This window comes from Neovison vison, chromosome 6, assembly GCF_020171115.1.
Source record: "Neovison vison isolate M4711 chromosome 6, ASM_NN_V1, whole genome shotgun sequence".
Classification (NCBI taxonomy): domain Eukaryota; kingdom Metazoa; phylum Chordata; class Mammalia; order Carnivora; family Mustelidae; genus Neogale; species Neogale vison.
This window is the reverse complement of record NC_058096.1, coordinates 224,101,657-224,127,147: the sequence shown is the minus strand read 5'-3', so window position 1 is coordinate 224,127,147 and position 25,491 is coordinate 224,101,657. Positions and strand designations below refer to the sequence as shown.

At 64.7% G+C, this 25,491-nt stretch overlaps 2 protein-coding genes and 1 non-coding gene across 7 annotated transcripts; 1 reads left to right on the top strand and 2 right to left on the bottom strand.

Moving 5' to 3' along the window:
- Positions 1–1,754: 1,754 nt before the first annotated feature.
- Positions 1,755–14,100, bottom strand: MED16 (mediator complex subunit 16). Of its 2 annotated transcripts, none has more exons than XM_044254739.1 (15): positions 13,988–14,100; positions 11,924–12,102; positions 11,074–11,181; positions 10,538–10,707; positions 9,336–9,767; positions 8,732–8,837; positions 6,589–6,744; positions 6,278–6,489; positions 5,453–5,659; positions 4,993–5,203; positions 4,567–4,700; positions 3,889–4,081; positions 3,382–3,598; positions 2,391–2,474; positions 1,755–1,975 (listed from the first exon to the last, which is right to left on the bottom strand). In XM_044254739.1, exons 2-15 carry the CDS (start codon positions 12,054–12,056, stop codon positions 1,849–1,851), a joined length of 2,490 nt encoding a protein of 829 aa, XP_044110674.1. In that variant the 5' UTR covers positions 12,057–12,102; positions 13,988–14,100; the 3' UTR covers positions 1,755–1,848. The 2 variants fall into 2 exon arrangements, with proteins under 2 accessions (XP_044110674.1, XP_044110675.1); XM_044254740.1 differs by lacking the exon at positions 13,988–14,100 and adding an exon at positions 13,760–13,777.
- Positions 14,101–14,379: 279 nt separating this feature from the next.
- Positions 14,380–14,486, top strand: LOC122910955. The gene has a single exon (XR_006385307.1). It is a non-coding gene; the product is annotated as a U6 spliceosomal RNA (small nuclear RNA).
- Positions 14,487–15,243: 757 nt separating this feature from the next.
- R3HDM4 (R3H domain containing 4) lies at positions 15,244–23,834 on the bottom strand. 4 transcript variants are annotated; one of them, XM_044254737.1, is made up of 9 exons: positions 23,715–23,834; positions 19,139–19,293; positions 18,626–18,750; positions 18,053–18,176; positions 17,711–17,796; positions 17,182–17,267; positions 17,038–17,093; positions 16,370–16,509; positions 15,244–16,209 (listed from the first exon to the last, which is right to left on the bottom strand). In XM_044254737.1, exons 1-9 carry the CDS (start codon positions 23,795–23,797, stop codon positions 16,180–16,182), a joined length of 885 nt encoding a protein of 294 aa, XP_044110672.1. In that variant the 5' UTR covers positions 23,798–23,834; the 3' UTR covers positions 15,244–16,179. The 4 variants fall into 4 exon arrangements, with proteins under 4 accessions (XP_044110672.1, XP_044110670.1, XP_044110673.1 ...); XM_044254735.1 differs by lacking the exon at positions 23,715–23,834 and adding an exon at positions 21,137–21,823; XM_044254738.1 differs by lacking the exon at positions 16,370–16,509.
- Positions 23,835–25,491: the final 1,657 nt, after the last annotated feature.

Genomic DNA, 25,491 nt, shown 5'->3' with positions numbered 1-25,491 from the left:
GGGGGACACTGGGGAGGCCTGCCCCGCCCCGCCCTGTCCCGGGGGCCCACAGGCATCCTCAGTGGCCTCCCCTAGCGCTGGGGCTTCCTCACAGCGGCTCGGGTTCCAGGGACAGGGGCCACAAGCAAGGCCATGTCCACCCACGCAGGGGCCACGGGCATCATTTCCGCACAGACTCGGACGCAGGCGTGGGAGAGCGCTGCCAGACCCGAGAGGAGGGACCCAGGCCCTCCCCTTGGTGGGAGTGGTGTTCATGTCGTAAAAGCACAACTGAACCTTAAACCTGTGAAGTGGGTGTGCCAAACGGGCCCGCTGTCCTAAAGCAAGTAACCAGCTTAAAAAAACGACTTGAGGACACATGGCAAAGAACAGGGCCCAGTGGGAGACGCGGGGCAGGAGCATGCAGGAGCCCCAAACCTGAGCCACACACTGCACAGCAGAGGGGGCTGGGCACTGTTCAGGAGGGGGCCCCCGTGGAGCCCTTCTCTGGGGAGGAGAGGCCGCTTCCCCGCTGCCCAAAACCGTCCCCGCCTTCCGTCTGAGGCAGACCAATGATTGGCACACTGCCCACCCTGGGCTCACGGATGGCTCCGTGTGTCCCCAGGGACCACACATCCAGGCACGACCAGACCGGCGGGGGATGCCCTTGGGGTCCCGGTGTCACTAAAGGGGGACCGCAGTGGTGATGAGCAGAGAGGGCAGAGAGGCAGGCAGCAGCTCCCCACCTTCACGCCTGCCCCCAGCGTGGGCCCACGAGTGCCAAATCCCCACAGAAGGCATCAGCTCCGACAGCCGGCCCCTTGTGGGCGACAGGGCCCGGCCAGGTAACAGGGCGAGCCCTGAGCACACGGGTACAGGCAGCATTTACCTCCCGGGGGCCTCCACCTGGCCTGCACCACCCCCCAGCCCTCCTGGGAGAACAAGAGAACCAATTAGCGCTCCACAGGCAGGGCGCTGTCTGGGGTCCACGGAGCAGGACATAATTGGGGAAAGTGCTTGTCAACAGAAGGCAGAACCCCAGGGGAACCAGGCCTGAGCTTCCAGAAACCCAGAGGCCTCGGTGTGCCGTGGGGGGACGGGACGATGGAGGGGGCACGTGGGGGACCAGGAGAGGTAGACACGGGCATCCGCAGAAGGCCCCCCCTCACCGCGCCTGGCCCGCGACTCCCCGCAAGGACCTCGTGATTAGCACTAGGTGCTCAGGGAACGCTGACAGCAAGACAGTGAGACCCGAGGGCACAAGAGCCCAGAACGGGGACAGGGACAGGGAGGCACAGCAGCTCCGCACGGACAGGACACCTGTGAGCCGGCGGGACGTTTATTGGGCCTGCTAAGGTCAGAACCACTGGGGCGCGGCCGGAAGAGATGGAAGCAAGTGCCCCTGCTGGTGTGGCGGGGAGCACCCACGCAAACGCCCAACAGCCCGTAGGTTCACGCGGCACATTCTCGACGGAGGCCCAGGCTGCCCTGGAGCCCCAGAGCCAGGACTTGGGGCTTCCACAGGGGCCGCTGGAGGTCTGGGCACCCAGGGAGGGCACTGCATGTGCTGTGGTCCTGCCCGTGGCCATGGGATCCACAGGCCCATCTCCATCCCCAGCTGGCACGGGCGGACGGGTGGCCGGGGTCCCTCCGCCTGGGAGCCACCATTAGGCTTCGAGGAAGAGAAAAAAGCAGCACCCGCTGGGCAGTGGTGACTAACGAACGCCCCAAGGCCACGTCCTCCCCTGCAGGTCCGCTGACGGGGCACGGACCTCGCTGGACTGGGCAGAGGACCACACTCCCAGGACAGCTGTTTCTCGGGGCGCCCAACGAAGGTCCAAAGAGCGTGGAACGTCCCGGCGAGGCCCGTCAGGGGCAGCTGAGGGGCACCCGCCGCCACAGCCCCCCGCACAGACAGTTCTTGATCCAACGCTGCTCCCACTGCTTGACGGCCGTCGTCTTATTGGGTGACCTGAGCATGGTGACGCAGCCGCACCTGGGGGCAGAGCCGGGAGGCCGAGGCCCTGGCTGGGGCTGTCCCACCTGCCGCGGGGCCCTGGCACATGCAGCTCCCCCCAGCGCTGAGCTGCCTCCCGCACACCCTTACAGCCCAGCTCAGGCACTGCCCCCCTCCCCTCTGGGAGTGAACGAGCGAGGGTCGTGGGGCTTCTGAGTCCCGGCTTGGCAGCTCCCTAGCAGGGCGACCCTGGGAGCCACAGCCTGTGTCCAGGATCCTGAGCCAAGCACTGAGGTTGTATCTGTCCAGGGCCCACGCTTGCTTCTGTGCTCTCGGACCTGGAGAGCTCCCCGGGGGGCGGGCACAGGCTGGGAGCTCACCAGGACACAGACCCCTGCTCGCCCCCGGGGCCAGACCGAGACCGAGCACCCAGCGGCAGGCAGGCAGCGCTCACCTGGCGCAAGCCTTGCGCTCCTCCGTGGGGAAGGCTCCCAGGTGCAGCCGGCGCAGGTGGTCGACCTTGGGCTGGCCCGGAGCCCTGGCGGAAGAGAGAGCACGTGAGCGGCTCGGCAGACCCCCGTGACACGCGGGCCCTCCGCTGCGGACACGGGGGTGACGGAAGGCCCGTGGGAGGGGTCCTGGGGGCTGGTTGGGGCTCCCCGGGTATTAAGTAAGTCTGAATGTTTCTAGAACACAGAACTTAAAACCTCTTTGTGATCGATCCTCTCTTTTCTGAAAGTTTATCTCAAAACCCAAACACAAGCGCGAGCCTGGGCGCGTGGGGCAGTCCCTCCCCCCAGACAAGAAGGAAGAGGCCGGAGCTCACAGGGCACGTCCCCCGGAGGGCCACGCAGGCCTGTCTTCCTTTGGCTTATCTGTTTTCTGAAATTTCCACCCAAGGCAACAGACGGCGTGGGGAACTCACGCCAGTCTCTCGGTCACCTGAGCGTCTACACAGCAGCCCCTGCACGACCCTGGGTCGACGCAACTTTCCTGCCTGAAGGCCGGGGACAGAGGCTGCCCTGCAGTGCTGCTGGGCCCCGAAGGCTGACCCCGCACGTTCCAACAGCAGTGGCGTGTGGCGGGGCCTGGAAGGGGCCCCTTGGCCCTGAGGACACCCTGCCGGAGGCTGCGGTCTGTCCCCCCCGGGCTGCGCTGCAGTGCCTGCACTAGGCTCCTCCACGGCGGGCCACAAGCCCCGGGCCACGCAGCACACGGTCCGGCTCTGTGGGGCCTGGAGCCCGAGTCAAGGGCAGCGACGTGACGCTCCACGCGGGGGGCGGGGAGGGGGCAGCAGAGCGGAGGCACAGTGGTGTCCCCCAGATGACTGAGTGCAGGGTGGAGAAGGGGGCAGGGGTATCCCTGGGGCCAGCGTCCAGGTTGAGGCCAGAGGGCAGTGGCCGGCCCGGCGCAGGTAGGGGCCACGGGGCAGGGTGGGCACGCACCGGACCAGGCCGTCCAGCGGCAGGGCGCCGGCGCCGGCGGGCAGTGGGGGGGCCTTGCCGAAGTGCAGGCGCAGAGGCTGCTTGGGCTGCAGGCGGCTGACCAGGCCGTCGCTGACGGGCAGCCAGTCCAGGCTGGGGATGAGCAGCTGGCTGGGCAGCAAGCAACACTCGTCCACCAGCGCCTCGTCCGGCTCACTCGTGGGGCCCTCGTCGCGGCCTGTGGGGAGGGGACCGAGGGGACCGTGGGGACGTACTGCCCACTGGGGAGGCACAGGCCCCGGGACCGACAGGCACCGGGCTGCCTTCCCGGCGGCAGGGGGCTGGGAACAAGGGGACACCGCCTGGAGACGTGCCGTCCGGCGCCCCGGGACAAGCACACGGCTGCCGCGCAGAGAGCACCTGTGCTGGGCGCTGGGGCCCGAGCCGGTGCGACCCGGGGGGTGGGGGGCGACCGGGCCCGGACCTGAGCCATGGCTGGGGGCCGAGAGCCGAGGGCCGGGGACTCACAGCAGATCCAGAGCTTGGTGAGCAGACGGAAGAGCAGGGACATGCTGTCCTGGGTGTCCGAGGTGGCCGTGTACACGGGCAGGCAGCTGGGCTTCAGCAGCCCCCAGATGCGGATGACCACCATGAGCTCGCGCAGCAGGCCCAGCGAGGGGCCGTCCCGCAGGAAGCTGTGGCCCGGCCGCAGCGGGGAGCCCTGCAGGGAGAGGCCCTCGGCTGGACACCTTGGCGCGGGGAGATGGGCCAGGGCAGACCCGGGCCAACAGGCCACTGGGCCACCGGCATTTGGAGCGCATCCTCAGCCACCGCGTGGTGCCGGGAGGAGGCAAAGTGGTCACCCCGGCAGCCCGTGTGGGGAAGGGGAAAAAGGGACTTCACACCGCTCCCGGGGCGGGGAGGACGATGGTCTTAAACCTGGGCCGAGAAACGCACTTGGCCACCCTCGTGGCCTGAGGTCAGAGCGGGTGTGGCGCAGGCCCGTCTGCACAAGCCCCCAGGGAGAGTGGGTGCACACAGCTCAATGCCCCTGAGGTCCTGGGCAGGGTGCGTCTGGGGGGTGGGCCGGGGAGAGGACGGGTCAGGGGACCTCTGCAGAGAGGGACAGTGGGGGCGCAAGGGGGTCGCTGCGGAGGGTGGGGTGTGGGGCAGAGCAGAGGGGACGGGGCCGCCCGGACGGCGCACCTGGTTCGGCAGGCTGGCCAGCAGGTAGAGCACGAAGTCCCCCACCCACTGCAGGAGCTGCTGCAGCGCCTGGAGCGTGTTCATGTCCAGGACGAACTCCTCTGTCTTGAGGTTGATCATGACCTTGTCGATGTCTGGGGCGGGGAGTCAGGCCCACCGGGGCAGTCAGGCCCACCGCGGCCTCGCGGTGCTCACGGCACACGCAGACACGGCCGGCCTAGCTCTGCACCCTGCGGCACCGTGGAGAGCCGCGCCCCAGGCCTCGACCTCGAAGAAGAGGACCCTGGGTCAGCGTGGCTGTCGCGAGGGCCCCCCTGCATCCAGGCCTTTGGGTGACCGCCCCCACCCTGTGCCAGGGCGGTCCACACCCCCTCCCCTCAGGTGGGGCTTAGGACGACCGGAAACAGGGCTCGGGACGGGACCCACCGGCGTCGGTGATCTTGCTGCAGACCTCGGTCAGCCGGTCACCAGGACTCTTGTCGGGGGTGTTAAGGAAGTGCGGGCGCAGGAGGGACTTGAGCGTGGAGCTCACGGCCACCAGGAAGAGCTTGGCGTGGTAGTCACACACACGGGCCACCGTGCAGGGGGACAGCTTGCACAGTGAGGCCTTCATGGCCAGGATCCGGGTGGACAGCACCTGGGTGGGGGCGGGGGGGGGGAGGTGGGAGCAGCTGGCAGGAAGGGACACTCCCACCCCCTCCCCCAGGGGCCCGCGAAGCGGCTTCCGCCAGAGCAGGGTAGAGGGGCAGCCGCGCGGGGCAGGCCCATCACCTCCCGCCCCCAGCGCCCAGAGCGGACTTTGGACAGAGCAGGGCTGGGGAGCGGGGCTTCCGGGCCCCAGGGGGCGGGGCTCCCGGGCCCCCAGGGGCGGCCACAGCGGCGCTACCTGCTGCAGGGCGGCGTTCTGGCGGGTGTACTCCTCGTGCAGCTTCTCCACCAGGCTCTGCACCATGGCGGGCTGCACGTGCAGCAGCGTGTCCCACCAGTCGTAGCCCGTCACCATGCAGTACTCCAGCAGGAACAGCAGGTGCCGCAGGGCCAGGCTCACGTCCAGCGTGTGGCCCATGGACGGCGAGATGCGCAGCATGCTCAGCTGGGGGGAGCCGCCGGTGAGGGCAGGGAGGGCGCGAGGGAGGGGACCCGGGCCCCGCCCCGCACCTAGTGACCCCAGGCCCCCCACGCCCCGCCCCCGGCCTCACAAATCCACTCTCCAGCCATGGGGGGGGGCGGGGGGTGTTCTCCGGAAGCAGAACCCCTCGGGCGGGGAGAGGCCCGCTGGTTGGCCTGCCCACGGACACGCCGAGGACGGGGCCACAGGGACGTGGATTCAGGCAGGAGGCATGAGGAAAAGCAGCTCTCAGAAGCTGATCTGTCCAGGGTCTGCACGGCCTGGCGTGGAGGGCAAGCATGCACAGCACACCCATGCCCAGACCGAGGCCCCCAGGAGCAAGGATTAGTGAGCTCCTATGAGGCCCCAGAGCCACAGGTCACTTACCTGCGTCCTGGCGGTGGAGAACCACCGTCCTCAGGGCTCCTGCTGGCAGGGCACTTACTCTGTGCCCCGGGCCGCAGTGCAGCTTTCTCGGAGACCTCCGGGGCCGGAGGAGCCCCACCCCACCAGCGAGGAACCTCCTGCCGCCCGAGCAGCAGGGACCGCAGCCCCGGGGCCCAACCCTCACACCCCACGCCAGGCGACAGCTTCACAGCTCACCTTCCCATGGTTGTCGATGCCGACCAAGGCCAGCGAGGTCCAGGAGAGCTGCATGGCCTTGAAGTGGACGGCGGGGCCGCTGGCCCGCGGACGCTTGATGGCCGGCTCATCTGCAGAGCGCGGGGTGGCCGAGCTGTAGAAGACGGCCATGCTCTGCAGCGACAGCCGGTGCACGATGTGGACGCTGCCGTCGTGAAAGGCCAGGGCCAGCCCTGTGTGTGGGAGCGCGGGCGGCTGAGCCGGGCGGAGGGCCGGGGACACCCGCAGGCAGTCGGGGCCGGCAGGGCCTGCCCGGGGCAGGGGGGCGGTACCGAGGCCGGGGTAGAACTGGGTGTCGCTGGCCACCTTCAGGTCGGTGTTGGTGAGCGAGATCGGCAGCTTCGGCAGCGCCACGGCGGACACGCGGTCCAGGTCGTTGGTGGCCGACAGGATCCGCCATTTCAGGATCATGGGCTGTTTGTCGCCGACTGCAAACGGGGGCAGGGGGTGGGCAGGAAAGCAAAACAGGATGAGACATGCAGCAGGCCAGACCCCTGCAGGGGCCCCCCACCCCCCGCCCCACACATGGGGTCCCGGTCCAGAGTGACCACTCAGAGCGCTCCACGGCCCAGCCAGCTGCACGGTTCACAACGGGCTGGGGACAGCAGCTGAACCAACCTGCTCCTGCCCTGGACTCCACGGCATGGCAAGGACGGGGCTGGTGGGAGTGAGGCCGCCGTGCCCCTGGCAGGAGCCAACGCACCAGCAGACAGACCATAGCCCAGACCCTGCCACCACATGCCCCCTCAAGACCTGGCCAGCCTGTATGGGCTTTTCTTGTGACGTTAAGGGTCCCAGGGGGACCCCAGCTCCACAGGCCTCACGAGGCTTGAGCCGGACGGTCACAGCGCCACAGATCGGCGTCCCTCGCACCCACACCCCTGGTGGTGAAAGCCCCGACGGCGGGCAGGCGGCTTCCGTGCATCTGGCCCGGCTGCCGGGTTTCGGGAAGTGGGACGTAAGCAGAGGCTCATGAGTGCGCACTGGGACACGCCGGGGCCAGCCTGCAGGGACACGCGTGCCACGCGGGCAGACCGGGGGCCCAGCCGACAGCAGCCCGAGCCATCCGGCGGGTGAGAGCAGACACACCCCTGGGGCCGAGCAGCCGAGGTGGCCCTCCCAGCAGAGCGCACAGCTGCGCTTTGAGCTACTGAGTTCGGGGCTGGTTTGTCACATGGCGACAGCTGTCACGAAGCTTCTTCCTGCCACCGTTCTACCTTGAGAACTCCGCCCTGAATGGTTTGTCGCCACTTAAAAACCTGCCATGGGCCCAGGGAGGGAGTCCTAGCAAACACTGTCCCCAGGGAAACTGAGGCCCCGAGAGCACGGAGACTGCCTGAGCCACGGAGGGCGATACGGCACTAACGGGGAGAGCAGAGGGAACAGCAACCGTAGCGGCGTCCAGGCAGCTCGCCGCACCACCTGCACCTGGATCGGGCACAAATGCTAGGACATGGCTATGGCCAGGCTGGCCCTGGGGCTGGTCCCCGTCTGCACAGCGCAGGAGGCCACACACACCTGTGGCCCTGCCCACCACCACCAAGCTCCCCACGCTCACGGGGTCTGGGGACAGGGCAGCTGGGACAGTCTTCGCGGTAATCGCTCTGCCCCACGGTGTGCAGCTTATGTAACCGCCCGGAGAGGGCAGGAGCCGTGGGGCCCCCGCCACAGCTTCATCAGCGGTTCCGTGCAGTACCCCCCGCACAGCCAGCCACTCTGGGCTCCATTAGCACTCATCGGCAGAGAGCCCAGCTGACATCTACTGGAAATCATCTCTGTGTGTGGGCCCCGGGGGGCAGGGGGCATCAGGGGCTTGCCTGACTTCTCTGTCGCTTCAAGCGGCGCCAGCATGTCCCAGGGTCCAGGTGGGGGGTGGGTAGGGGTGAGGGGGGGCGCTGCCATCTGGAGCCACTGGAGTTCCATGTGGCTGCAGGGACGGGGCGGTGGGGAGCCAGTAGGTATGTGCCGAGTGGACTTGGTCATGCCCTCTGGGCCCCAGTCTCCTCACCACATACCAGACGTTTTGGAGGAGTCTGTGGTTTTTAGGATTAAGTGCCCTCTGTGGCCCAGGGGGCTGCAGGTAGCCCTACTCCTGCTGCAGTGCCCATTTGTGCCTCCCCTTACGCAGCCACTCTAGCTCCTGGCCTCTGCCCCAGGACCTTTGCACTGCCGTTCCCTCAAGCAGGCACATGCTTGCTGCAGAAAGCATCAGACGTGAGGCAGGCAGGCCACCCGCCTGTGCGCTGACGGGCAGACCTCTCGTCTATGCCCCAGCACAGGAGGCTCTCCGGGACAGGAATGAAGCGGCCGCAGAGCGGGGAGGAAGAGGGCAGCACGGGCCGACATGCAGCCGTTCAGAACAGCTCCCGTGTGTTGTGCTGGGAGCCCAGTGCCCCTGGGAGTGGGAAGACTCACCCACAGGTGAGATCTGCTGGAAAACATTGTTCACCGGGAGCCCCTCCTTCCGCAGGGACCAGCACTCCACGATGCTGCTCGTCTGGCTGGACGCACACAGGAGCACCTGAGGACAGCAGCAGCCGGTAAAGAGGTGCAGCCGCAATGGCAGACATGGCCCCGGCGGCAAGCAGGGTGCAGCCACAGAAACTATCAGAGCTTCATGAAGTTCGGGGCCTTACTGACATGTGCTTACACTGGAGCCCTGGGTGACCACTGACCGACGGCCACAAAGATGTCCCCGAAGAGGACCCCATCCCAAGTTCCGGGACCCGCAGGCTTTGGGGCCTGGCGTCCTCACCAGGTCCTCATGAGAGGGAAGAAGAGGGCAGATGGGGGTCCCAGAGACGGGAGGATCCGTGCTACTGGCAGGGAGGATGAAGTGGGGACCACAGGCCAGGGAAGGGCAGGAGCCGGGTCTCCCTGGGGCCCCGGGGGGACCAGCCCTGCCAGCACCAGGGTTTCAGCCTTGTGAGGTCCACGTCGGACCCCAGCGCTTGAGACTAGAAGCGTGTGGAGCTCTGCTGCCGCAGCCAGAGGGGGTCACCCCCAGGCAGGGCCTCACCTGCTCGGACATGTCGCGGGCCAGGAACTTGAGGTGAGTGATGGCGGGGAACTTGTCCTTGCGGTTGAGGTCGGTGGTGCAGCGCATGAAGAGCGAGGGCAAGATCTCGGTGTCAATGCGGCATTTCTCGCTGACCACGCTCACGCACACCTTGTAGAACTGCACGGGGGAGGCGCTGCTGCCGTCCGCAGTGGCCACCACGATGTTGCCACCACCAGTGAAGGCGATGTCGGCCAGGGCCACACGGCCACGCAGCCGGCACAGACTCTCCGTGGATGTCAGCACCTGCCCGCTGGGCTTGAGCAGAGACACGGTGACCAGGCCACTGACCGTCACTGCGATCCAGCCCTCCATAGGCTTGCCGCCGAACAGCGTGAGTGACGGTGAGAATTTGACGCGGGAGAACTTCTCCCCGAAGCTGGAGGCACCGGACTACGGGGGGAGAAGGGAGCATGGGGTCTGTTTACTGCCAATCCCAACCCCAGCTAAGGGCCCTGACCAGCTTTCAGGGCTCTGCCCTCTGTGACCTAACAACCCTGCTCTGGGGGCCCAGAAAGAGGAATTCTAGGATATTACTGAACTAAACAGTGTGGTGGGGTGGGGGGGCATCTAGGTGGCTCAGCTGTTAAACACCTGCCTTCAGCTCGGGTCAGGATCCCAGGGTCCGGGGATCGAGCCCCACATCAGGCTCACCACTCAGCAGAGAGCCTGCTTCTCCCTCTCTCACTCCCCCTACTTGCGTTCCCTCTCTCGTTGTGTCTCTATCAAATAAATAAATAAAACCATTAAAAAAAAAAAAAACCAAACCCAAAACCCAGTGGGTTGAATTTTGAGAACCAACATCAATGATCGATGATTCCCTAAGCATACCAACCACGGGAGGTTCACTGAGAACAGCAGTCATCAGCTAAATGACTGATTTACTAAGGACAGCAGCTTTCAGTTAAATGAAAGGTTCACTGAGGACAGTGGCCATCAGTTAAATGGAAGGTTGACTGAGGACAGTGGCCATCAGTTAAATGGGTAGCTCCCTTAAGACGCAGATACTGACAGCTTGATTGCAAGCACGAGTTGGGCCCAGGACTAGAGAAACCAAAGGATGCTGGTGGTGGGAGAGGAGGAGCCACATCAAGAGGAGCAGAGAGATAAACAGGGTGAATGATCTCACCTACTGCACCTACTTGCTCAGGTAGGACACCCACCTTTTCCACATGCAGGGCCAGCTTCACACCATTGTGCAGCCAGGACAGGGCCACAATGGGGTCTCCTTCCACCAGGCTGCCCACATGGCTCTCCCAGCTGTTGGCCAGGTGGTCCGCCATGCTCCAGCACTTGATCTGCCCATCTGCATCGGCTGACAGGAGCCGGGAGCCTGTTGGGGGTGGGGGCAGCAAACCTGCCTTACCAACCTCCATGGTTACCAACCTTCGCGGTTACCAGGTTACCAACCTTCGGGGTGGGCTGGGACAACGGCTGCTAGAACGCCAGGGCCTGGGAGGAGCAGGCCTGGGGCAGTGGAGCAGGGGAGGGGCACAAGGCGTTCTCCTGACAAGGGTGCCCCCGGGGAGTGTGAACAGCAGTGGCCACAAAGCCGCAGGGTGAGGCTTCCAGTCCCTGCCGTGGACTCTGGGGACGTCACCAGGAAGACAGAGCCGGATACTCTGAGATTCAGGATCAAGGATGAGCACCACTGTCTCCCTCAGCCATTCAGGACCACCCGCCCCTGGCCCGTCCTCACCTGACTGGTCCCACTCAAGGCAGGTGATGGCCTCGCTGTGCTCCGAGCTGACAGAGTGCACGTCCCAGGGGTGCTCCGTATCCAGGATATGGATCATGCGGGTGAGGTCTGCAGAGGACAGTGCACACTCGGCACAGCAGCCCTAACACCCTGAAGCTTCTGATGACCCCAGGAGGCCTCAGGGAGGAAACCAGGGAACATCCCACCCGCGGGGACGACAGGGGGCTGCTCTGCTGCTGACCACGTAGATGGCCCCAGTGCTAGCGCAAAACAGGCTTGTGTGTTCCTGGGTTCCCTCTGGAGACCAAGCAGGCTGGTGACCACAAGCGTGGGCACATGCTTTCAAAAAGACACAGAAAACAGGACTGGAAGATGACCTCCAAACCCTAATGGTGGGCATCTATCCGGGACGTTTTTCCTTAAGCTAAATTTCTCTGCTTTTCTAATTTTCTCTAACAGGCACACAGTATTTAACAACAAACAAAAAACAAGTCCCAACAAAGTGACTTTGAAGCTTCCAAAAGGAAGATAATGACATGTAAGTTCTGGAAAACTGGGCATCAAGTCTCCAAGCCCTAGGGGACCACACGCCCCTGCTCCGCTCCATCCCAAAGGGGTGATTCCAGGGTCTTTCCCCCACTACGGCCCAGCACCAGATGCAGAAGCGCGGTGCATCTGTCCTGCGTACACCTGCGAGGCTACGGTCCTCACCAACCCCGGTGACAGCGGAGAAAAGCCTGAGAGGACCCCCATGGGGGAGGAGCAGCTCCCAGGCAGGCCTGGAGACCCAGAGGCCCCCCAGTAGGACACCAGGGATGGGGGGGCTGGGCTGGAGGGCAAGGAGACACACCTTGGTCGTCATTTCGAAGGTCAGTGGTGAAGGCAATGAGGTTACGGCAGGACCAGGCACAGGCCAGGGGCACTGACGGGCAGTGGGTACTCTTGGGCCATCTCTCCCACTCGCAGACGTAAGCCAGATCCATTGTGCTCACAGGCCACAGCTCACACACTGAGGACGGTCAGCAGCTCCTGAGGAAGGTTGACAGGGACACTCACTGAGTGCTCGAGGACGCCAAGCTCCAAGCTGCATGCTGGCTTACCCCAGGTAACGGAAGGAGCCCAACCCGTCCTAGGGTCTCGTGTGCCATGCAAGGGCAGCTGCGTTTTAAACACGGAGGGACGGCACCTGCGGTTTCGGTCAGTTACACGTCTGCCTCCAGCTGGCATCCCATATCAGGGTCCTGGGATGAGCCCCGAGAAGGCCCCCTGCTCAGTGGGGAGCCTGCTTCTCCCTCACCCTCTGTCTCTGCCCCGACTCGTGATTTCTCTCTCGAATAAATAACATCTTTGGAGCGCCTGGGTGGTTCAGTGGATTGAGCTTCTGCGTTCAGCTCAGTCCCTGTCCCAGGGTCCTGGGATAAGCCCCATGTCCGGCTCATCCCAGGGTCCTGGGATAAGCCCCATGTCCGGCTCCCACTCGGCAGGCAGCCTGCTTCCCCCTCTTTCTCTGCCTGTCTCTGGGCCTACTTGTGATCTTGCCGTCAAATAAGTAAATAAATAAATCTTATTAAAAAATAAAATCTTTTATTTTTTTATTTCTTCTTTCTTTAAAGATTTTATTGTTTGACAGCGAGAAAGGGAACACATGCAGGGGGAGCGGGCGGAGATGGGGGGGAGCAGGCTTCCCGCTGAGCCCCACGAAGGGCTCAGGCCCAGGACCTCGGGATCACCACCGGAGCAGAAGGCAGACAATGAACGACTGAGCCACCTAGGCGCCTCCAATAAAATCTTAAAAAAAAAATAAAATAAAATAAACATGGAGGAACAGGGAGGCCTAATCAAGAAAACAGCATCCTAGTGTAGCAGGGAGGGAGCCAGACTCGCACATGCCTGGGGGAAGGTCACGGCAGGCGGAGGAACACCTGCACCAGGGCGCACAGAGTGCGCGGCACCTCGGGTGTTGAGGCCACTCGAGCTGGAGCAGATACGCGAAGGGATAAAGGGGGCAAGGTGGGGGCAGGAGGTGATGCGGCCAGTCCCACCGGGCACTGGAGGGTCTCACCCCAGTAGGCGGGGGCCCCCAGAAGGCCTCGAGCTACCCACACTCGAACAGGGCCTCTCTGGCGGTCTGGAGCGCACAGGCAGGGACGGGGTGGAGCCACGAAGAGGTCGGGGGCAAGTGCGCGTGGGGGCGGACCGTGGGTCTGTCCCGCGGCGGGGCCCGCGGGCAGACGCGCGAGAGCCGCGAGGACACCGCCTCCAGGGGAAGCGGAGGCGGGACTTGGAAGGCGGACGACGGTCCCGGGGGTGAAGCCTCCCCACGGCCCTCCGCGCGCCAGCAGCGAGCACGGGCTCGTGTTCTCTCCTTCGCGGCAGTCCCGGGAGGCCCCGAGGCCGACGCACCCCGTTTTTCTCAGCCGCCACCCCTAGGTCCCGACGGGGACACCCAGGCCCCGCCCACAAGCCCCTGCGAGTCTGTAACTCTCGCCCCCAAAGCCTCCATCCCCTACGATCTCCGCTTCCCAGGTTGCCCCTTGAGCCCGCACCCGGCCTAAGCCCTCAGACCCCACCCCAGACCCCCAGCGCCTCGCGGGCCGCCGGACCCGGGCCCTCCCGGACCCCGCCCAACCCCCCGTTACCCTCGGGCCCCGTTCCCCCACGCCCGCCGCGGCTCTCCGTGCCCCACCCTCAGTCCGCCCCGGGCTTCGCGCCAGTCTCCGCACCCACCCCAGACCCCGCCCGCGCCCCGGCCGCGTGCCCAGAGCCCTCGGCCCCCCCCCCCAGGCCCGCCCTCTGCCGCCGCGGGCTCCGCCCCGGGCCCACCGGGCCCGCCTTCTCCGGGCTGCGTTTCCCTCGGCCGCGGGCGCCGGCCGGAGGCGAGCCGACCCCTCCGGCCCCGCAGCCCCGCGCTCACCGGGCCGGCCCAGACTCCAAGCCGGGCGGGCAGCCGCTGCCCAGCGCACTCGCCCTAGCTCCCCGGCTCCGGCGCCGCCATCTTCCCCGGGACCAGCGAGTTGCCCGCGCAGCGCGGCCGCTTCCCAGGGACTTCTGGGAAGGCAGTGACTCCGCCCCTCTTCCGGTTCATTTGCATAGGCCTTTTGGTAGCGTCCCAGCAGCCACCAGAGCTGTATTTGGTGGAACAGTGAACGCTTTTTCAACTCTAGTGAAGCTCCCTTTCATTATTCTCTATGATGTGCGACAAACGAAAGGAAATAGGTGGCCGACCCTTTCTTTAGAAAAACCACCCTCTCTGTAAAGGGATTCCTCCTGCGCACTATAAATAGCTCCCGGGCGGGGCTCTGACCCGTGCTCGCTTCGGCAGCACATATACTAAAATTGGAACGATACAGAGAAGATTAGCATGGCCCCTGCGCAAGGATGACACGCAAATTCGTGAAGCGTTCCATATTTTGTTCCCTCCCGGGACGCGCACTTTCGGCGTGTGGGCGGGGCCCCGCCGGCCTCCGTAGCTGGAGAGGAGTCGAGCGTGCGCGCGGTGTCCGGTCACCGACCCAGACCTGCCCCCGGGCCGGCTCGCAGCGCGCCCAGCCGCAGGGCCGGCGCCGGCGTCCGCAGGCAGGAGCCGCCTGGCCGGCAGGACCCCCGGATGCACGAACCCACCCTGCGGACGTCCTGGGGGGCCCCGGCCAGCCCGACACACGCAGAGGGAAGCCGACGGCAAGGAGCACGGGGAGGCCAGGAGAAGACAGAGGCCGGGGCTGCCATGTGGCGGTCACGAGCCAAGGACACCAGGGACCCCGAGGGGCAGAAGGACCCTCCCCTGGAGCGTCCGGCCCGGCCGCAGGTGGAGTTGGACTTCCGGCTTCCAGAGCGACCATAAATTCCTGCGGTTTTAAGCCACAGCTGGGGGACTTCGTTCTGGCCGCCCCAGGAGGCTCCTCCCAGTGACCTTTGGACCCTCTTGGACCCTCGACGGCTGGGAAGTGGCAGAGCTGGGGTTCGAACCTGGGCACCTGGGAACGGGACAAGCCAGGGCAGCAGAGCCAATGGACGCAGAGCTCCCAGGAGCATCTCCCCACACACCCGCCTCCCACGGGGGGGGGGTGTCACTCCGTGTGAACCTTCATCCCCTGAGGCCTGCAGCCCTCCGTGACCAGGACCTAAGCACGTCCTGAGCACCTGTTGGAGGAAAGGAAAACCCACAGCTGGTGACCAGAGCACCAGAAATTTATTGAATTCTCCACTTTTCCCAAAGCACAACAAGCCACACACACGGGAGGGGTGTGCCCCAGCTCTGCTCCTGTGGGACATGCCGGGGTGACCAGTGTAAGGATACCCCAAGGCAACAGGCCAGAGCCGGGTGGGGGAGGAGCAAGGAGAATGGGGCAGTCCGAGGGCAGAGGCTTCTGGCTGGAAGTCCCAATCCCCCAGTATGAAGGGAGGAGGTGTGCAGACCAGAGAGGGCCCCAAGAGCCACCAAAAGCCACCAGGGGAGAACACACATTCAAACGGTGGTAGGACCAGCCTCTAAGATGTAGCTTGTGTCCAGGGCTGCAGGGCACACGCACACACAGGCGCGCACACACACGCACACACGACAGAACGCTCCTGGAAAAAGGGGCAGAGCCCTAGGGACCCCCCCAACCAAGCAAAAAACTGGGTGGGGGGTTAAAGCAGGGACTGGAACAAAGCCCCCCACTTATCAGTTGGAGCAAGTGTTTGGTTTTTCTTCCCAAAAGGGAAATTTAAAAATGTACAACAAATCATGCCGAATTCATTAAAAGTGATAAAAACCCAGCCTCTCACTGCCCGCGTAGGCTTCAAACGGGGCTGGAAAAGCAGAAGGAAGGAGCACGGAGGTGACCAGGCCGGGTCTCCTGGCTGCAAAACAGCCGGAGGGGCAAGGCCAGGCCAGTCCGGCGGGGCCCCAGCCCCCAGCGCTTAAGGGGACAGGTGGACAGGGAAGGGGCCAGAGTGAGAGAGGGCCGCTGGAGGCAAGAGCGCGTCCGCAAGTACCCGGCGCGGGGAGGCGGGGAGGGGCGGGGAGGGGCGGGGAGGGGCCGGGCTGCCATCAGCTCCGCTGCTCCAGGTACGCGGACAGGAGCAGCCCCGGGGGCAGGAAGTCCAGGTGCCGATTGCTGACTTTCATCTGCCTCTTGCCTTCCAGGTCCGCACCTGTGAGGGGGCAAGGACGGCAGCAGTGACCGGACTATGCAAGTCCCGGGTCCCCAGGTCGCCATCTCCACCCCTCCTGGCTCCTCCGGCGTCCAGCGCTGGGTGGCCCCGCGCCCACCAACCTCCCTCCCCTCTCCCTCCCCTCCCCTCACTCCCACACCTGAACTAGCCCCGCGCCCCCCAAGCTCGGCCCGGCTTTCAGGCCTTTGCGGGGCGCGGGCTCAGGGCCCCTCCTCCTCTGTGTTCGGCCCCGCTCAGCTCCCGCAGAGAAGCACCGGGCCCCGCCCCTGGGTCCTGGCTCTGCGGGAACAAAGTTCGGAGTCCACTGGAGGGAGCCGGTAGGAGGAAGCGGCGGCCTGGAGTTGCCATGGAAACCGACTCCTCAGCAAGTCGGGCAGGTCGCCACGATGAGGAGCCCGGACCCCATGGGGCACCCAGACACAGCAAGGGCCTATGAGGACCCTCCCTGACACCCGCATTATAAAAGAGGACGCGGGCCCCAGGAGGGGGCACTTGCCAATGTCACATGCGTGTCACAGCGGAGGGACTCGAGCTAAACAGAGCTCTGCCTCTGTCTTGGGGGCCCCAGACGCCTGCACAGGCCCAGGCTCCCAGGGAGCATCTGTGCTGCCAGCATCGCCCAGCACAGGGCCAGGCACACGGGGGGCCTCTGACGCGTGAACACGCTGTCCCACCGCCCACCCTTGGCTCATGGCGCCCTCCTCCCCGGGAAGCCTCCCCCTGAGGGACGAGCCCCTGCGTGACTCCGGCCTCGGTTTCCCTGGGCCGCAGAAGCTTGATGGGGCCCGGCAGGCCAGCAGCACTTACTGGCTGAGATGAGGTCCATGTACTGGCAGACGGCGTGAAGCAGGAGCCTCTCGAAACTGGAGGGAGACAGACGGTAAGTGGCCGTCGGCCAGGGCCAGGGCCGGAGCCCCGCGGACAGCACGGTGCTCACTCCCACCCAGTCACCTGCTGTCCAGCATGGCCGTGTACACGGCCTGGGGAGACACGGAGAAGAACCTCAGCAGCCGCTCCTCCCACGTCTCCAGCGTTCCCTGCGGGAGAGACGGGCCTGGGGTGAGGCCAACCGCGGGACTGTGGACAAGCCGTCCAGGCCCCCTGCCCAGGGGAGCCTCTGGAGCCCGGAGACCTCGCTTCAAATGTGGCCTTTGAGCTGTTCCAGGAGGCTACGGAACCCTTCCCAAAGATAGCAGGACTGAGATATGGCCATACTGTTGGACTCCTGGGCCTTCTGGCCTGGTGGACTCCTACGCATCCCGCAGTACCCTCCTTCACTGTCCCTGCCCCCCACCCTCGGGGAAAACCGTTCCCCAGCCCTGGCTGCACGCTGCACGCTGATCACACTGGTCTGCTCTGTACCCTGCCTCGTCTCCACCAACACCGCCTGCACTGGGGAGATCTCCCATCACACCACGGCCGATTAGGAAGGGGAGGAAGAAAATCTGTCAAAAAAGACCAAGCCTGGCCTGGTATTCACCATGGGGATGCGGCTCCGCTTGAGGACGGCTCTCAGACGCCGGCTGATGCGCTGGAAGCAGTCGCGGGGCGTGTAGGCCGGGTCCTCTGCAAGATGTCCTTGCGTGGAGAGCAAGCCTCGGGCCTGCCCACAAGCCAGGCTCCTCCCCATGCGTTCCCCGGAGCACCGCCCCCACGCCAGGCTCCTCCCACCCACCCCCAGGTACCGCCCACTCGCCAGGCTCCCCACCCCCCACCCGTCCCCAGGGCTCCTCTCCACCTATCCCTGGCCCGCCCACAACAGGATCAGCCAGGCCCCCCCTTCGCTCCTCTGGTTGACCCAACCTCCCGTCCAGGCCCACACCTCTCCTTCGGTCCTCCCCACGGCCCGGCCCCCTCCTCCGCGTCTTGCTCTTGCCCTCATCCTCCAGGTAGCGGAGAACCCTTTCCTGCTCCTCTCCAGAGCGGTTCATGAAGTCATTCCAGACCTAGAAGAGGGGCAGGCAAGACCCAGGCTCATGAGCCCCAGGCTCTCCATTTAGCCAATGGCCACAGAGGGCCCCCATGTGTATGGACATACTCCTCTAGACCCATGTGCCCACCGGGCTGGCCAAGAGTTTATGGGGTACCTGCAGATCTGCCTGTCTGGGGCGGGGGATTGCCATGGACCAGCTAAGCCTCCCATGGACTCATTCATTCCCAGTGACGGGCAGAGGAATCAGGAGTGCTGGAAAGTTCTGGGGTGGGTAGGAGTTCTGGCTTGTTGTGGGGGCCCCGAGGGAAGCAGAGCGGCTGTTCATCAGGGGACCGAGGGGGCTGGGCGCCGAGGGGGCTGGGCGCCATGGGCGCTCCTGAGGGAGGGACCGGCACAGGCCAGGTGTGCTGTGGAAGCGAGAACAGGAGCAGGGGAGGCAGGAGGAGGGCACGGGAGCCGCACCTCCACGTAGGTCTCATTGCTGCAGGCCTCCGCGAAGATCCCGGGCGCGGCCGGGGGTGCCAGGTCCCCGTCGTCCAGACCGGCTGTGCCCCCGTCTGTCTCCAGCAGGGTTAGGAGGTACTGGGCTAGACGGAAGCAGATGGTCTCTGGGCTGGGGGGTGGCATTTGGGCCCCCCAAATGTCTCCACGGAAACCCCTGGCCTCTGCATTTAGGGCCTTTGCCCTCCGGCGCACACCGTCTCCCCACCTCCACGCTCCAGCTGTCTTTCGCAGAAGGCACAGAAACCCCCCGGCCTCCACCTCCAGAACACCTGCTTCTCCCTGGCTTGTCTTTGAGAACCCAAGCCCCCACGCCCCCAGCTCGTCACAGCCCCGCCCCAGCACTGCCCGGCTTGGGGCCGGCCTCGGGCAAAAGCAGCAGATGAGAGCAACAGACGGAGGATTCTGGACCATTCTCGCGGGAGCCCCAGGAAGCCCCAGGAGGTGCACCCAGCCCTGCCCAGCCCTGCTCACTGTTCTCCAGCCGCTGGAGGCTCTTCCGCCCCTTGGCCTTGGGCACGAGGTCGGAGTTCCGCACAGCCTGGTTGATGAAATGCTGTTTCCGCTTGGAGGCCGACAGCCTCTTCGCCTGGGGGCCAGCTAGCGTGGGCAGACAGCGCGGAAGGGGCCTGTGGGCCGGGATGGGGTGGGGAGGCAGGCCTCAGGGCCAACCCGGGCCAGGACCGCCAGGCAGAACCCCATCGGCCCCTGTACCAGGACATCCCCTGCTTGGTTTCCCTCAGCAATGAACAACCCCAGACCCCCCAAATTCCATTGCGTTTCACGGTCCCATCACCCAGGAGGGGGCCAGAGAAGAGAAGACCCGTGCCCGAATCCGCATGGTGGGTGGGTGGCCAAGGAAAGCACCTCCTGCCTCCCCCAGGCTTCCAGACCTTAACTGCAAGCCGGTGGGCCCCAGCGTCTGCGGGACTGGACGGCCCCCCGCCCCCGCGAGCATCTCCTGGGCAACAGCCTCCAGCAGCGCAAGGTGAGGCCTGAGCCCAGTGTGCAAGCCCCTGGTGTCCCCCCGCCACAATGTGCCCAGAGGCAGGCCGGAGCGCGCCCCCCCCAACTAATCTGCCCTCCTCCAAGCAAATGCATTAATGTAGGGATGCATTAGCGGCTAGGCTGGGCCTCCCACTGGGACAGGAGGGCCACCTGCAGACACTGGGGCACTGGGGGTGGGGCCGTGCAGAGCACTGGAAGGAGGAGTGCTGGCAAGGAGTTCCTGGCCTTCCTGTCTGCCCCCGACAGCCCCCAGACCAGGGCCAAGGGCATGTGGCCTCCTCGCCCCCCCGCCCCGTGCACACTCCCCCAGACTCGGACTGGCTCAGTCGCTCGCCCCTTTGGCTCTGTCAAAATTCCTCCAGAGCCCCCCGGCCGCCATATGACGCGTCCCTTCGCGTTTCTGATCACTGGTTCTGCTTCAAAGCTAACCGCCCCCCTCGCCCACGACGTGGCAATCCCCGTGTAGACATTCACGGCCATGCCCCGCACGCGGGGTGAGGTCTCAAAGGAAAAAAAAACCATGACTCCAAGACCAAGTGGAACCCAGAGTCCAAAGTACCCCCACATTTTCCCAGTAGCCAAAGTTCCCTGGACACAAACTAAAAGCAGAAGTTCGGCCTCTCCCCTCTGAGCCACTTCTAGGAGGAGAATCCTCATAGGATTAGGGAGGAAGCCAGTGCTCCTCGGGGCCTACACAGACCTAAAGCGTCCCCAGCATTAAGGATCTATCTGTTCGGTGCAGAATGGCCATGACCTCTCCAAAAAGCAAACAGGCTGAGACCCACGCCACGGACGCCCCAGCAGAGCAGGTGAGCTGCCAAGGCTCAGTGGGTAAGAGTTCCCCCCAAATCCATGCCGTTGCCTCACGAACAAACTCACACCTGAACCAGCACCCGTCAGCAGGGGCACGCAGGCAGAGGCACGGCTGGACCCTGGCATGTCAGTCCCGAGTTCGAGTCCCAGCTAGGATGCTTCGCTGTGGAACCTGGAACCCCAGCTCACCCCGGCCACGTGAAGAGAAAAATGGCTTCTGTGGGTGCCCTTGAGTCTGAAAGGGGATACTCAGAGCCAAGAGGGCCAGGACAGACACCCTTCCCGCCTGACTCCGCAGCGCCTCCTTGGTTTCCTCCTGTTATGGGGAGCTCACCCCCGTCACACGGTTGATCACAGCATCGTCCCTAGAGGGAACATTCCTTCTCACCATCACTACCATGCCACGAGGGGGGACGCGTGCTGACACCCCGTATACAGAACTGCAGCTGAGGCACAGGTCACGTCCCAGATCCCACCGTGGCAGAGACGCCAACAAAGACAGGCCGGGGTAAACCAAGTCAGCACCGAGCCAATGACTGTGAGGCTGGTGCCCCCAGAGGGCTACGCCCTGAGGCCCGAGCACCCCCCACCGCCAGCCCCAGCTCACCCCCCGCCCCCCGCCTCCTCAGGGCTCCCGTGCTGTGTCTGTACCTTGGCAGCTGGAAAGAGCCCAGAGCGGCAGCCTGCTGCGGCCGATAAGAGTCTGCATCCGGGGCGGGGGGGGGGGGGGGCTTATCAGGGATGTCAGAGCAGGGCTGAGCCCTGGGGACATGAGGCTCTGAGGAATAGGGCCTCCCCATCTCCTCATGGGAGTGGCAGAACCAGGATTGGGACCTGGTCAGAGTGGGAACATGCCCCATGAGCCATTCAGCCTCCTGCTTCTCTGACTCCACAGAGTTCCACCCCCAACCTAGTGAAGACCCAGCTGGCCCTGCCCTGCTCCGCCACCTTGCATGGCTCCCCCGAACCCTCAGGGCCAGGCCTAGCCCTGCCCTGTCCAGTACCGGGAACACAGGGGTCTGTGCCTGGCCCCACAGGCTTTCGGGGGGCTTGCCACCCTCTTGTGGGCCTCATGCTCTGAGCTGAGCGCTGGAAGTTGAGTCCCTGTCTACAGCCATATACCACCCTGAACGTGCCCGATCTCATCTGGAAATTGAATCCTACCACCAACTCAAGGTGGCTGACGTCAACCACAATGAAGGCAAGAAACATGTGGCCTCCAGGGCCAATGGCTGGGCTTGAACCCTCACTCAAGAAGGAGAGGACAGGGGCGCCTTGGTGGCTCAGTCGTTAAGTGTCTGCCTCCGGCTCAGGTCATGGTCCCAGGGTCCTGGGATCGAGTCCCGCATTGGGCTCCTTGCTCAGCGTGAAGGTTGCTTTTCCCTCTCCCACTCCCTATGCCTGTGTTCCCTCTTTCACTGTGTCCCTCTGTCAAATAATAAATAAAATCTTAAAAAAAAAAAAGAAAAAGAGAGAGAGAGAGAGAGAGAGAGAGAGGACAGCAGAAGCAGGCAGGGCAGAAGCAGCAGGCCACAAATACCCAGTAAATCAGATTTGTAATGAAGGTTGTGGGTCCTCTGCTCCAGGCACAGCGACCCCCTCACAGGGCCTCAAACCGCCAGGAACGGTAGACCTCAGGGCCTTTGCACCTGCTGAGCCTGCTGCCTCCAGTGAACTTTCTCGGCACGTTCTGTTCAGACATCATCTGGGAGAAGCCGCCCTGCTCCCGGCTCGCCCAATCAGCTGGCCCAGGCAACTGTTTACTAACACCTCACCTGCCATGCCAGACCCTTATGAACAGGAGTGTCCCCAGCACCTGCCAAGGGCCAGGTCAGCTATTTCCCAGACCAGAGATGGGGAAACTGGGGACACAGACAGGGCACCCTCGCCTTCCTGGCCCCAACAGGACTCAGGAAATGGCTGCATCGTGAAAGATGCTTATGCCCCACAAAGGTGGACAGGTCCAGGTAGAAACAGTGGCCAAATCAGGTTGAGCACCTTTTCTCTTGGGCTAAAATATACTTTTCTCTGGCACTAGTCCCCTCCCCCAGGAAGAGGCAAGAGAGGAACCTATTTCCCGAAGCAGGAAACTGAGGGGGCGGGCTCAGAGCGCAGAGGTGACTCAGGCTGGGGTGGGGCCACCTGGGGCCTCCAGCAGTGACCGCACCCGCCCCCAGGGACACACAGAGGTGAAGGAGCATTGGGGACATCCGTGGGGACCCACTGGCAGGTTAATACCCACTTGGATGGGTAAGGCCCCTTAAAAGAAGGAAAGTACCCACATCTGTAGAGCCCACATGGCTTCTGGGTGAAGGCCCAGGGGGAGATAACAAAGGAGTAATAATAAATGTATAATGAAACAAATCACACAGGAAGAAGTTTCCGATAATAATTACAGAATGGCTGCCCCTTCTGCGGGCACAGGGTCGCAGACCTCTGCCCTCCCCCTCCCAGCCATTCTGAGAACAGGCCGCCACTCTGCCTCGGTTTACAGATGGAGAAACTGAGGCATATACTGCCCGGGCGGCCGGGCCCGCACGCGGGGGAGGCAACAGCCTCCTTGCCCCCCACAAACCAGGACCACAGGGTGGGTGGCTGCTTTCGGCGGGAACATCCCGGTTAAATAGGCCTCCAGCACAGCCGCTCTGGGGTCTGCACCCAGAGCGGGCGGCTCCGCCCCCCGGGTTCGGGGCACCCCACGCGTCGCATCTGTCAAGTACCCGGACGTGAACAAAGGGCCTGGCTGCTCGGGAGGTGGGGGGCCGAGAGACCCCCCCCAGGCAAGCGCGGGCTGGCGGGGTTGGGGGGGCTCCCTAGCCAGCCTGGGGGCAGGAACAGCGGCCAGTGCGTAAACACCCCAAACAGCAAAGCGGTTTCCGGGGGCGCCTCGCGCAGGGGCACCCCTCACCTGAGCCGGGGGCGAGGCGCAGGAGACCCCCCCCCACGCGAGTCAGCGCCCGGGCACCGGACCGGGGGCGCATCTTTGGGCCCCGGAGGCACATAAACGCACAGACCGGGGGTGCCCCCCGGGCCCAGACACCCGGACGCGCCGCGACTGGGCTCTCCCGGGTGGCAACAAAGCCCCCCACCCCCACCCCACGGCGCTCGGGGGTCTCCGCCAGGAGAAGGGGCGGGGCGGCCTGGGGCTGCAGCCGGACAGCAGGGGAGAGGGGAGCAGAGCGGGTGCAGGAGTCCCCGGAGGCCTGGCCGCCCGCCCTGCCGCGCTCACAGCGTCCGCCGCCCGCCCGGGGCGCTTCCCACCGCCGCCGCCGCCTCCTCCGAGCCGCCCTCCGGGTTCTCCAGTGCGACCATGGCTCGGCCGCTGTGGTCGCCGCCGCCCGGCAGGGCCTTCTCGGCCCGAGCAGGAAGTGACGGGCGCCCAGAGGCGGGCCGGGGCGGAGCCTGGAGGCTGGACGCGCCGGGCGGGGGCCGAGGCCACGAAGCCGGCGGATCCCGGGCTGCGGGCAGCGGGCACCCAGCCCCGGGGGTCAAGCGGGACAGCCGGGGCGGAGAACGGGGACCGCAGCCAAGCCTCCAGGTTGCGGGTGTGGGAAAGGGGCACACCCAGCCCCGAGGAACAGACGGGGAAACTGAGGGGGGAGGGAGCGTGATCCCTGCCCCTGAAGCCGGTGGGAGGGTGGCGGGGAAACTGAGGCCTGGGCAGCCAGGAGAGAGGGGGGACATCCATTTCAGAGGCAGGGGACAGATGAAGGGACCCAAGCCCCAGCTCCCCTACGCCCCAGCACCAACTCGGCTTTTCCTCCCACCAGCCCCTCCCCACCTGTGTTCCAGGGCAGCCCGGAGCCTGGGCTGGGTGCTTCAGTTTACTCGTGTCTAAAAATAGGATATCAGCTTCCACCCCCTTTCACCTTTAAGGATTTCTTCATTTAAGGAATGCCGCCTGTGGGCACGGCCCAGCAATGGGCTCTGGGGATGCAGCAGTGACCAAGGCAGACCCCTTCCCCACCGAGCGGGATAGGAAAGAAGAGTTCTCTGAGGGAGGGACTGGTCAGCTGCAAAGTGGGAAGGGCATGTCAGGCAGAGAGAACAGCCAGTGCAAAGGTCCTGGGGCATCCTGAGTAACCAGAGCAGGGTGATGAGTGAGCACACGGGGGATGGGGGTAGACAGCAGAGGGTGGATCCGTGAGCCTGGAGGTCCTGGGAGGGGAGGTCTGGTTTTTGTTCAGAGGCAACGGGTTGGGGAAGAGAATTAAAGCTGCTGTGGAATCTAGAACCCTCTTCCATCTACAAGAAGAGTGGGGGTCTAGGACCATGTCAAGGGACAGCACAGGGATATAACCTGCCACACGCAGCCTGCTGGAAATTGTGCAGGACACAGGACCAGATCGCCTTAGCAAACAGAGAGCAACAGTTTCGGGAGGCCTGTGAGGAGGAGGAGGGGCTGCTAAGCGCCCCCAGAGCACGTGCTGAGCGACGTCACATAGATAAATGTGAGAAGACCCACAGGAATCGAGGGTGCTTCAAACCCTGGGAGAAGGCGCCTCTGGGCAGAGGGACAGGCAGGGGGTTCTGAGGGCCAGGAGCCTTTGGTCCCCTGGTCGGGCCCATGACAACCAGCTCCATGAGCGTGCTGGTGGGAAAGGGCACAGTGTGGGCCTCGGCCTGATTCTGGCCTGATTCTTTCCTTCCCCGGAAACCTGCGCGGGACCCTCCCAACCCCCTCGTGGACACTCGGTGCCCCAGGAGCCGCCGCCGCTGCCCGCCGCCCCCACCTAAAAAGGTCCAGCCATGCCCTCAGTGCTCTCCCAGGCCCTTGGACTCAGCTGCGGCCCCAAAAGAGTCCCTCTTCCTAGCAAGCCTGGGTCTCCTCATCCTGGCCTGCTGACTTTCTAGGCCGGGGTCGAGAATAATTTTGAAGGCGGAAAGAGGTGAAGGGGCAGTACCCTCTCCCAGAGTCTTTAGTGATGGGGCTGACTGATGTGCCCCAGGGGCCCAGGGCCTGTTTCCCCGTTTCTCCCCTCCCCCACCTCTTAGTCACGGTCTCC